The sequence below is a fragment of the Meriones unguiculatus genome, chromosome 18 (genome assembly GCF_030254825.1).
Source record: "Meriones unguiculatus strain TT.TT164.6M chromosome 18, Bangor_MerUng_6.1, whole genome shotgun sequence".
In the NCBI taxonomy this organism is placed as follows: domain Eukaryota; kingdom Metazoa; phylum Chordata; class Mammalia; order Rodentia; family Muridae; genus Meriones; species Meriones unguiculatus.
This window is the reverse complement of record NC_083365.1, coordinates 24,372,978-24,385,731: the sequence shown is the minus strand read 5'-3', so window position 1 is coordinate 24,385,731 and position 12,754 is coordinate 24,372,978. Positions and strand designations below refer to the sequence as shown.

The 12,754-nt window shown below is 45.1% G+C and overlaps 1 protein-coding gene across 1 annotated transcript in view; it reads right to left on the bottom strand.

The window, feature by feature from the left end:
- Rasgrp1 (RAS guanyl releasing protein 1) overlaps positions 1–12,754 on the bottom strand; it is a 58,330-nt gene that overhangs the window by 23,189 nt on the left and 22,387 nt on the right. The window contains exons 3-4 of the mRNA XM_021662668.2: positions 4,515–4,620; positions 839–901 (exon numbers count right to left, since the gene is read on the bottom strand). Of these exons, the coding sequence (XP_021518343.1) occupies positions 839–901; positions 4,515–4,620 (169 nt within the window). The remainder of the gene's footprint in view (positions 1–838; positions 902–4,514; positions 4,621–12,754) is intronic.

Below are 12,754 nucleotides of genomic sequence, written 5' to 3'. Positions count from 1 at the left end.
CAGGGCCAAGTACGGCAAAAGCATACTGACATTTATGTTTGAAAATGTCATAATGGGACCCATCAATTGCATGTTACTTTAAAAAAATTAGTAAAAGTTACTAAAAAACAAAAACAAACAAACAAACAAACAACAAAACAAGGGGAAAAAACTTCATGAAGAATTAATAGAAAATAGCTGGTTATGAGTGTTTATTATACTATTTCCAGAATTCTCAAAATGTTCAGTGAGTTATAGTACCACAATAATTAAGAATAAATATAAAGAAGAAAATAGAGACCCTTGATTGTCTTTGTATCCTTCTCTTGTGCCATTCAATGCAAACTCTCATAAAACCAAAAGAAAAAAAAAAGAATGAAAATCTTAAGCACAGGTATACCAGAGGACACCGAAGCTGCACTGGGTTTAGTTGAGTTTCCAGTAGTAAGGCTTTTGTCCTTTGGGTCTGTCCAAGGGCACCCATCAGTGTCCAGAGGCAACCAACAGTGTCAGAAGCAGCCTACAGAATCAGAGAAAGCCTACAGAGTCAGAGAAAGCCTAGAGTGTCAGAGAAAGCCTACAGAGTTAGAGAAAGCCTAGAGTGTCAGAGAAAGCCTACAGAGTTAGAGAAAGCCTACAGAGTCAGAGAAAGCCTAGAGTGTCAGAGAAAGCCTACAGTGTCAGAGGCAGCCTAGAGTGTCAGAGGGAGCCTAAAGTATCAGAGGCCGTTGACAGTGTCAGAGGCAGCCCACGAAAGGCTATAAGGGAGAGGTAGGGAGAACAAGAAAGCACAGAAGTCCAGGCAGCAGCTTTTCATTTCACACCACTCCACACAGTCTCCAAGTCATGGAGACCTTACCTGACAAAGTAGCAGATCTTCAGACAAATTCCTGGAGAATTCTTTTCCAAGGCGTCCTTATATGTAAGGTAGCGGTTAAGGGAAACGGAAGCCGTATTTTCGGAAGCCATAAAACGTCTAACTTTGGAAGTATTTACCAAATCAACTCTTGAAATGTGGGCAAATTACCTCTTGCCTCTGCCTAAGTGACTAGGAGTCCAACTGAATCAATAAGTTAGAAAAAGATCTACTTCATCTTTAAAATTTTTTTTCTAGTAATTGATACACGCAGTAACTATTTGGGCAATGATTTGAAGGAAATATATATCCACATATTTTTCAGATGCATTGAAAATTAAAAAACAGTAACATGAACAATGTATATACACATATACATACATATACTTATGATAGGCAATAGTTGAGGAACCTCTGTACCGCCATGGCAAGACAGAAAAAGCCATGGAATAACCCCAAAAATATAACCAAAGAGAACCTCATTAGTGTTCCTGATGCTGAATATTTTGAAGGAACGAAAGGACACCCCCGTGTTTACATGTCTTTTGAGATAGAGAAAAGGGTATTTGTTTATTCAAGAATCATATGTGAGCCCTAGTCCAGCAGTGAATGGGGACGGCCCCCACCATCTTTCTTCTGTGGACAGACGGGCAAGGTACTTGGCTGTCTACTTCCCCCCCGCCAAGGTCATGGCCTCTTTCTCTTTTACCAATTTTGGGACATGATAACTGCAATATAGGGGTCCGTGAATTACAGCTGGGCTGGTGAGAGTGGTCCAGCAACAAGCAGCCAAGATCACATAACTGCAATGGAGTCAGTCTTCTCTCAGTAGGTGTGACTATATCCACCAGTGGAGAGCTTTGAGTTAAATACAGAAAAGCCAGGGGTTACCAGAACCACAGTTCTGTGTTTATGAGGAAGGCCTGTGTGCATTTTGAAATCATGTATACCTGAGTGATTTTGAGCACCTTGGACCCACAGGTTTGAAGCATGAGTGTGGAATACTTTATTAAGTGTGGCAGATGTGTGGTTTTTAATTTCAAATCTTACTTTATGCTCAGCTTTAGAACACCTAAGATAAATGTTAACCCATTAGAGTGATAAATTATAACATGAAAAAAAAACCCTAAAATGTAAATCTAAATGATGAGCAAACTAATCTTGAAAACACAAAAGGATTATGGTGAAATATGTAATTTTAATAAATATAAGACTAATTTGAAAAATCAAATATGAATATTTTGTTTCTTGTTAAATCTGTTCTGGAAGTTAGAGCTCGCCACGCTTGTGCACGCGCACACATTTACACACAAATATAAATCACTACAAATCCACACAAAACCTCACACATCCGCATCAGTGACACAATCAAAATCAAAGCATGTTGAGGCTACTGGTGGCAAATGGATGAAGGGAAAAAATTCAGAGGCTGAGAACATAGAACGAGCACACATTTCTTTGTTACAATAAGAAAATGTATCACAACATCATAAATAGCACAAGGCACATACTTGACAAATACTTTTGAGGCTCTAGGTGTTTATCAATTTTTTTCAACTTGTTGAAATATTTATTCTTTCTCAGTAAAAAGGAAAGACAGAGATGCATATGCTCCCACATAAACACACACACACACACACACACACACACACACACACACACACACACACGACATAGGTCTCAAAAGAGCTAAGATTTAAATGTCAAATCAAAGGACCTGGTTTGTTTTGCAGTAAAGGCTCCTCCCATCCTGCCATGCTTCCTGCACGGGAACTGTGTTCTGGGGATCCCTTGGCAGCCCTTCAAAAGGAGGAAGTCCCCGGTCCTCAGCTGCTGGGCCCTGGCAAAGACACCACAAGACTGGGGTTGCTGCTTCTAGTTTAGGCAAGTAAAACTACAGTGCCATTGCAGAGTTAAAGAGAAGCTGGTGTGCTGCTTGGCGTTAAGGGCAGACAAAAGCACAGGAGGGAAGCTAACAAATAGATTTGAAGACATTAAAATGTTACCAGGGCGAACTAGTCCAGACCTTCAAGAAAACAAGGTTATGATGGAGAAATCTGAAAAGTCATCCTGGGCCCACGGACATCCTGGGCCATAAGCACCATTGTGCGAAACCACCCACAAAACCTTACTGAGTGAGAAGACAGCAGATGGACCCTGTGTGAAAGTGTGCTCAGGGGAGAGATCATGTGGGAGGGTACAGAAGTCTTGGGGGAAAGGCCTCAGAGGTATGGGCTGTTGTGATGTCCGTTGCTTCTGGGAGAAATAAGTAACGATGGAGCCAAGCCCGCTGGGCCTGGCAGCTGGGAGGCCACAGTGACAACAGAGGGAAGTCTGAGTCCTTCGGTGGGAACCGCAGTTGTGCGTAGGAGGGCGTGGGAGTGGGGATTGGAGATTGTGATGGCAGACGGTTTAAGAAGGTTTCACATCAAATTTCTAATCCTAACAGTCTAATAAAGGGGAAACGGGGTTAGGAGTTTATTTTTAGATGAGGGACATTTGAATGTGTCATGGCTGGGGAGCAGGTGCCACTGTGTGTGTGTGTGTGTGTGAGAGAGAGAGAGAGAGAGAGAGAGAGAGAGAGAGAGAGCACTGGGGAGCAGGGGTGGAGCGCATAGGATGTGACAGGGCTGCAGTGTAGGGGTTGCTGCCGGAACAGCACCCAGCGGGCGCCCTGAAGGAGGCCGCTCAAGTACACACAGTCCTGATGCCAGCACATTTTGAGGAAGGAGTGCTTCATGGCCGGCACTGTTCACAGCCTCTGGAGCATGGGGTCACACAAAGCAGATTAAAGTGGCTTGGAATTCTCTGCAGAGGAGACACCCACTCACCACAGGTACCTCTCATCAGGTGGCCCTCTCCCCAGGCTCAACCCTGGCAAACTGGCCTCTGAGATGGAAGATACAGCTTCCCGGAGGTTAGAGAAGGGAATCTGGTTGCTGTGTTTCCTTTTTCTCTCCCAGGTTGCAGTGTTTCTTTCTTTCTTTTTTTTTTTTGGAAAAAGGATTTGCACAGTAACAGACCTGATTCAGCCCCAGAGACCTGGGCCTCACGTGCTAACTTGTCTCAGTCCCTGACAGCACTTTTCTCTTGGATACCACAGCTCACAGGATGGCCGGCGTTCTGAATGAGAAAGCAGACAACTTCCGTACCCTGCTTACATCCAGCAAGGTCTAACTGGCCCACAGTCAGTGCCACAGCCTAGAGCAAGAAGGCTGTCCAGAATATGCAGCTGAGCCTTTCTTCAGAGCCCAGGGAGGGCTGAAGAACTCACACGAAGTCCATTAAGAAACACATCATTCAAGAATTACAATTGCCCTTCTCAGTCTGTGTAGGATGAATACATCTGTGACTAATGTATAAGGAAACATTTTGGTTTTTTTTACTCATAAGAGATATTAATGTAGCCTGTGTTTGGATGTTGATTTCTTTGACCACATATTACACAGAGAAATCTGCATAACTAATAGTGTTCTACCTAAAAGGAGCTATACCCACAGAGGTGCGCAAAGACAGGTTTGCACACACACACACACACAGGCACACATACACACAGGTGCACAGACAACCGTACCCTTAAACGGACAGGTGGAGCCATTTACTGCTCCCGTTTATTCCAAACCAGCTATAACAAGAGCACACTGGCAGCTTCGGCACACTTCCCCACAGCCAAGGATATAGATTCATGAGTTTCTGCAGCAGCTCGGCCGAGGAGATGATGATCCGATGCATGGTCAGCACGACTTGCAAGAGCTGGTTACTGCGACACAGGTTTCCATCCGCATCTGGAAGTGCAAAGAGCGGCATGTGAGACCCTCGGAGAGAAGTGGTGGGAACCGTGACCCTCCCTCTTTGGAAACTCCAGGGGCCAGCCTAAGTCAGTTCAAACACAGCTCTCTTCCAGCCGCTATGCATCCTTCCTCCCAGATGCTGCCGTCCTCCTGCAACCCTCTCCTAGCCCTAAGTGTCCGTTAACCAAGTCCCCTCAGAGGGGATAGGGTCTTGTCAAAGGGATGAAGTCTACACGTAGGTGGAAAGCAAAGGCAGCGGTAGGATTTCTGGAACAATTGGACGTCGGGAGGGACTTCTCCAGGGTCAGAGTGGGAGGTCACAGGGTTCAAGGTTTTACAAAGGCACGTGGCTGGTTGGATGCGTTTCTAGGACCGTCTTCAGAAGGTTCTACGAGTGAGGGCCCTAAAGCACAAGCTGTCTCGATTTGCAGATTTGCAAAAAGCACCTTTAGCTGCATATTCCAAAATCCCACTGGGTATAAAGATGTCCCTCCGAGTGGTTTCCAGCACAGTTTTGGTTTCTAGTGTATGAAATGTCAGAGGCTGAGGTACTTGCCCCTACCTTATCTATTCTCTGACCTTCACCGAAAATCATGTTTGTTAAGATAGCTTGCCAGCTGGATTCCAGTGGGTTTAGTCTTTTGAAACAATCAGCAATGAGACAACAAAAAAGTCAGGTTTTTCTTTCTCATCGCTCTCTGCTTTGACCTGTTTCCTACCCTGGGATGAATTTTCATGGTGGTTGGTCTTTTGGTGCTCCCTAAGACCTCAATGTTGTCTCCTGATTTATTGGACCTGAGGATGGGAATGACTGTTGGTAGTTGGGTAGTTGTGGTGTAACATCTCTCAGTTCTGCTCTCATCTCCATAAGGAGTCCAACCTGTCTGTCTGTCTGTCTGTCTGTCTGTCTCTCTATCTATCTATCTATCTATCTATTTATCTATCTACCCATCCATCTCATTTATATCTCTCTCTGTCTATCCGAACTATCCGCTATCTATTATGCCTTCTAAAATACATTGTAAAGGGGGTGATCACTTTCATGCTGTTTCAGGTTTGGTGAGTTGCAAATGAAGGATGTAGTCTCAGGGTTCCTGGACCCTCAAATACTGAGGTCATTGGAAAACTTGAGCTGTTCACTGGCTCTCTGCAGCCATCACTACCTGCTCCCTCTCTACCATGGCAGGTCTTGTGGAAGCCCACATGGCCTCTCTGTTCCCATCTTGTCTTTACAAGGGCTGCTAAGCTTATTCACCCTGGTCAGCCTGCAATATCAACATTTTCTGTGTTGGTTTACGCACATTGACATTTAATTGTGCTTCTGCATCTCCTACTTAAACCAGAAGTAAATCAATCCCGTATCTCTGCAGATCCGTTTCCCTCTTCCTCAGGATCTTAGGTCCGCCCTCTTCCCTCATTCCAGTCACTTTTCAACCATTCTGTTTCAATTTCTGTCTCCACGAGTCTGTTTGTTGGATAGTTTGTCCTACAGAATCTCTAGCCTAGGTTGGCCTTGAACTGGAGAGCTCTTGCCTCAGCCTCCCAGCTGCTGAGATCCTAAGCATGAGCCACGGTGATTAGCCCAAATATTTAATTTTCAAGGTTATCGATCAGCTCCATACTTCCAATAAGTCCTCTGTCCTCATCTTACTTTATGACTCAGTTAATCTACAGTCCATCCGAAGCCAAGCTGACGAGGCTCCTCCCGGAAGGCTTTCTTCTCTTGGCTTTCTCACTCTGCACTCTGTCACATCTTTCTCAGGCTCCTCTTCTGTCTCCTCTCCCTCTGCTGAGCTCTTAAATGTCAGCTTGTGCTACGCTTTAGTCCTCCCACTTCTTTCTGCTAACATTTTTTTTTTTTAATTTAAAACTTCTTAAATTTTAAATTAAAAAGGGAGCTCTTTCCCTGGATGGATTAATCTAGGCTCTGACTAAAATACCTTCCCTATGCTGATATCTACCAGCTTCTATTTACAGCAGTGACCACAGGCTTAGTATGTCCAGCAGCTTAGTCTCCTTAGAGGCCTGAGTCCAGATGAACACATCCAGACAGAACTCTTGACTTCTCCTCTGGTTCCTTTCTCCTCCACTCTTCTTCATCTCTAGAAGTGCCCCCATCAACCACCCTCAGAGTTACCCCAGCTAAAACCCTAGAAATCACATGCGGTTCTTCACTTTCCCTGGCACCTGATCTATCAGTCAGGCCTGACTGTGTTTCTCAAATACACCTGTAACCTGCCCGCTTCTCTCTACCTTGACTGTCTCCCTCGATTTGCCACCATGATGCAAACAACTAACTGGTCCACCTCCTTCCACTCTTCTCTACCCACAGTCTCTTCCCCACACAGCTCCCAAAGCCCGGAAAATCAGGTCACATTCTTAGGACACCCCAAGTTGCATTGTTTTTAGTGTGGCCAGCAGAACTCCACATGCCCTGGCTTCTTTGAACACGGCCCCGCTTCATTTTGAAACGTTTCCCCCTTCTCTGCTCCTCTGTTTCCACAGATACTCTGAGCCTGTGGATAGATCCTGGCCTTTTCATTTGCTATGACCTTCTACGTCATCTTTCTTCCATTGGGTCTTTCCTAGCACATAAGTCTCATTCCCACAGGAGGTCATCCTCCGACTATCTAATGTAAACCATTACTCTGCTTGAACTTCTTCATAGCACCTATGAGCTGGTTGTCCCAATGGTCTTTTTAAAATGTTTAGCTTTCTAAATTTTTAATAGAATACAAATTTTCTGGGACCGGAGGCTTCTGCATTTCCCTCCACAGTCTATTTTCAGAGTCCAGTCTAGTGCTGACACACGGTGGGTGCTCAGTGAACGCGGGCTGAACACCAACATGAACTGTGTCAAATAGGAATCCCCATGACTTTTTGCGTCTCTTTTGTAATTCGCTTTGCTTTTGCCATTAGCCATTTCACTCACTTGATATAGTACACGTACTTATTTTCTTCTTCTTAGCCTTTTTTTTTTAATAACCTTAAGGTTACGGTTTGGTAAAATGATTTCTATGAAATGTTCACTTAACTTGATCATAGTTTTGTAAATATCCCACCCATAAATTCTTTGGAGCTTATATTCTGGTGAGATCGGATTAGAACTGCTTTCTGTATGTGTGTTTTATGGCCCACATAAATTTTGGTAAAAATTGTCCCTTGGCACAAATATGCTATATAACAGATGATTTTAAAAACATTTACCACTGGCTTTGCTCATGTGCTCGGAACTTTGGCTGTGTGCTGGCTGATACAGATACTTTTGCTGGGGGGCCAGGCTTTAAAAGTCTCCCAACTTCCTTGGACCAGTAAGCTAGTGTGAGTAGGTTCTCCTCATGATGACAGGACACTGAGAGCCACATGGAAATATCCGCGGCCTCTTAAACCTATGCTTGGAAGTGGCCTGCTGCCACCTGTGTCTCATTCTGTCAGTTACAGCATGTCATGCTTTTGAGTCTTAAAGTTGAAGGACAGGAACTTCAAGTAATCTGAGAAGCATTAGAGGGGAAAAATGAGGACAACAATGCAACAAAAGCATTGAGAGCCACAGGGAGTAACCTTTCTCAATGCAACAGTTGACAATATGATCCTACAGCCTGCCTTTCATCCCTCAACACAGTGGCGAAAGACAGGAGAAGCTATGAGCTGTACTTGTGAGGTGCACACGCTCATGTCTTCACACAAACTTATTCAAGATGGAATCCCCCCATGACTTGCTGTCCCCAACCCCCTTATTAGCAGGGATGCTCACATAGGAAGGAAAGTGTCCCCAAAGTATCCTCAGTGAGACCAAACAGGGTCTAAGAAGGTTTACCATGGGGAAGACTAGGGTTTGGAGATGGTACCCAATGAGTATACTGGCATAGCGACTCCCATGTACTAAAGCCCTCGGCAGACCGAGGCTGTGCTAAGCATGGTAACATGATTTCTAATTCTCAGAACAAGCCAGCAATGTTCTCATAGTTAACAGTTTACAGGGAAGGAAATTCAAGGGTAGAAAGGTTGTGTAATATGTTCTAGGTCAAAAAGACAATGGGGCATAGAGGGAAGGATCTGCTTGATTCCAGAACCCTTTCACTTTCTCACCCACCTGGCTGTGTGCTGTGTGGCAATTTGTCAGGCGAAGCTGACTCAAGTGAGCTTTAAGAACAACGTGTCCAGCCGCTCTGGCTCTAGGTTCTAGAAAATGCTGTTAGAAAGCCTAGTTGGAGGCAATCCACTGATGATTTCTAGAAGTCTCTTACATGTCATGGCTGCTCCATCCTGATCTTGAATGTTGTCTTTAAGATGCCAGGGAGTCCTGCCCAAGATTCACAAGCATCTTCACACTCTGCTTTACCCCCATACCTCTTCTTCTACAGTCTCAGTGACACGCCCACACTGTGGCTTGTGAATCCCACAAGCTCTCTGTGGGGGTGAGTGCTGGCAAATGTTAAGTCCAGGAGAGGATGACTCACTCAGTAAAGGGAGGCAGAGATGAAGCGAGGCAGAGAGCAGAGAGAAGCACTTTATCTCTACGCCTAGACAAGGCTCCGAGTTTTCTCCCTTTACTGGTTCCCCCTTTTCAGTGAGATTGGCTTAGTGCAATCTCTTGCCCTCACCCTATCACCGTCTCTTCCCTGCATGACCATTGATGACCAGATGACCAGAGTTCCCTTCCTGCTCTCATTCCACAGAACAAGCACACTTCTTCAAGATGCTGGTCAAGGGGGATCTATCTACCTTCCAGGGTGCTGAATTTTATTTTGACATTTTGTTATAATTGCTGCAGGCTGCTTTAAATATTTCAATGAATAATTCTTTTTTGTTTTCATCTTTAGGTTTTTAAAAATGCAGGGTGTCATATGAAAAATTCTAATAGGCAAAATGTGCAATGCATAATAAAATGTGCATAATTTTTCACTACCATCTGCTGCTGCTTATTCTTGAAAGGGTTGAAACTTCAGTGGAGTGCAGGGTGTCACTCTTACCTTCTCTGCGACCTGACTCAGGGAAGGATGGACATATACTTCTTGGGAAATGCCCTAATGAAACACATCTACCTGTGGACCATTTGCTTGGCAGAGTGAACAAAAAGATGAGTGAGTTCTGGGGTCATCTGTGTGTATGAGCCAACAATCCACTTTCAACCAATAGTCCTGGTACAGACAAGAGCTCTACTTGAAAGAATCACAGATTCTCAATGCTTTGCTATCTCCATTTCTATCGAATGAACCTTTTCCTTCTAAAAGCACTGCAGGTCAGTGGGTGGGCATCTAGCATCTACTTGTACCAAATAAAGACACATGTTCTATATGTCAACTGCTCTATATATCAACTTTTCTCTTTCAGTTTTAAAGAGTTGACGGGATGCCCATGGTGTTGATCCATGAGAGGGCACCCTCTTAACATGTACAAGGCTCTGGATTCAATGCCCAGCACTGCAGAAAACATTCATTTACATTATTGACCAATATTAGTCAAGAAACTATTCTGTGAGAAGCAATATCCTTGGTACCAGAAGATGTCTGACGAGCCAAGGGAATGCCGCCACCGAAGAGTTCCGAATGAGCCACAGTCAGCAGACCTAACAGTTTTAGGCACCAAACTTTAAGAAGAGACATCATAGGGTCCATGTTGAATGGTGGAAAGGCTAAAATTAGGGGGCAACACCACAGGGAGGGTTAGGAGAAGGGAGAGACCCCTCATCCATGCTGGCTGACAGAGGACCTCATGAGGTCTCTGGCAAGGTGACTTGGAGCATAAAGGTCCAGCTGTGTCTAAGCCATCTCAGACACTCTTGCTTTTTAGTTTTGCCTTAGAGTTAAATAAGCTTCTAGCTTCACACAGATGAACTGGTCTGAATCCTGAGAGAGAGAGAGAGAGAGAGAGAGAGAGAGAGAGAGAGAGAGAGAGAGAAAAACCAGCAAAGGCTGCATTCCATATTCCCCACTTTGCTGATAAGGGGAAGGGGTTGCTTTCCAGGGGAGGCTTGTCCGAGGGATAAGACGAGAATGCCGCCCTGCAAAGCTGATGTGAAGCACAAAGGCACATGACCGACACCAGAGAGAAACCGTAATACACAGCTTTTTTGTCCCATTTGTTTTGGTTTCCATGGAAATGTCTTGACGTGTGAAAGAGTTTGAGGGTATCAAAGGCAGAATGTCAGAAACTGGTATATGGAGAATGAAGACTCATGGAGGTGGGGGTGGCTTGCATAACAGGAAGTAACATGTGTGCTCCATCCAGAGATCCAAGAAGCTGGCATCAGAAATTCATGGGCAAGGCTGAACCTGTCAGAGGAGATCAGTATCCCAGAAATGAAGGCAGACTGGATCCAGGCAGAACCCAACAGAAGTCTGTACTCTGAGAAGTCTGAACAGAGAACAATCGAGCAAATGCTTCAGAGAAGTAAGACCTACTTGACAGCAAGACAAAATAACGTTCCCTAAACTCTGGAGAGCACACCCAAAGCTCTCTGCGTTCTGTGTTGGGTTCGGGGATTTTTAATGCTCACGGTGGCAACTGAGAAGGGAATGTGGTTACATATGATTTCAACGTTCATAGCTCGAACTGCCTTACCAGCTTAAAACACATAATCCGTGTCACCTCAACTATTTTTAAATCCTCAGCCCTGCAAGACTAGAGAGGAAAAGAACGGTGTGGAGAAACCAAGCGATATGCTGGGTGATCAGTACCCAGACAAGCTCGCCAGTCAGTGTGGTCGCTCTCCACAGTGCTGGTGAGGGGTCCCCGGGTCTGTAGCATTTGTGTGTTTCTATGGAGTAACTATTCTCATTATGGTCTGCCTCTGGGAAGCAATGTAAGGCCACTGCTGGGAAGAAGTGTTGACAGAGCCAAGGATAGGCAATCCACGCGAATCTTATTAGCAGACTTCTGAGATAAAAGGGCTAATACTAGGGTCCTCTTCTAGTCTCCCTATCTTGATTGACTCATGTTCCCTACGATGACCACGGATTTGATATTAAGGATAAGAGACCGGGGCAACATGCCTTGGTCATGGTCATAGGGCTGCTGAACTGAATATCTAGCAGGAAGGGTCCATGGCCCCCAGCACTGGCCCTTTCCTTGGCATGTATACTTGGGGTAGCAAAGCCTCAGGACAAGCCTGAACATTTAGCACTCATGCTATAAGAATATTTCCACTAGCACTCCCTCCTTTCTCCTCAACCCCAGCTCTGCCAAGAACTGATACACCTGTATAGACTCTCCCCTTCTTTGCGCAAAAGATGCTCTAAAATTTTCTCCAGCAATCCTCACCTTGGATCTAACCACCCTTGTTTATGCCCACACAAGGTAGTTACTACTGGTACCATTTGCCTGGGCCATCTAGAATGCTGAGAGCCTACGAGCCAATGGCCACTGGATAAAAATGGTGGCTTTTACAAGCCATCAATACCAAACACGTCTAAAAGAAGTGCTCTCTGTTTCAACAGCAGACCAGGTACCAACAGATACATCTCTCTCTCTCTCTCTCTCTCTCTCTCTCTCTCTCTGAGCACGCTTTGCGTCTGAGGCATAAAACTCAACGAAAAGAATGACCTAGATTTTTTTAGATGAGCGATTGCGATCTATAAATGTCTAACCAAGTTCATGAATTGCTTACAGTGAGAAAGGGCTTTATAACTGCGTTGCCTCTGCTGAACAAAACAGCTGGTTTTCCTAGGGGGCTGTCTGCCGGAGTCTGGATCTGCCACATCTGTAGAACCAGGGGACCCGAGAAGTCCCGGGGGAAGTTGTCCTTAGCAGTTCTGCAAAGCGGACATATTTCTGAGAGTGAGTGGGAGGAGTGCAAGGAACTCTAACTGTGTCAGGGTGGAAGTGGGACAGGAGAGTAGACCTAGTTAGACCTCTGGTCTAATGCAGTGACTTCGAACTCTAATAGTCACTGTTGGAAGGCTGTGCCTCCTTCTATTCCCAGCACCCACCCAACAGTGGAATTACCTGTATACTGCAGTTTTATTGGATTTAAAGGAAGCTGCCTTTGACACAGCCTTGTTGGCAAACAGGGCATGACCCACCCCACTGTAGTCCTAGAGATGCACCTAAGCCAAGAAAATGGAGCAATAGGACAGGTTCCAGGTTTCCACAGGAAGCCTCGAGAACTGCCAGAGAGTGGCAGGTG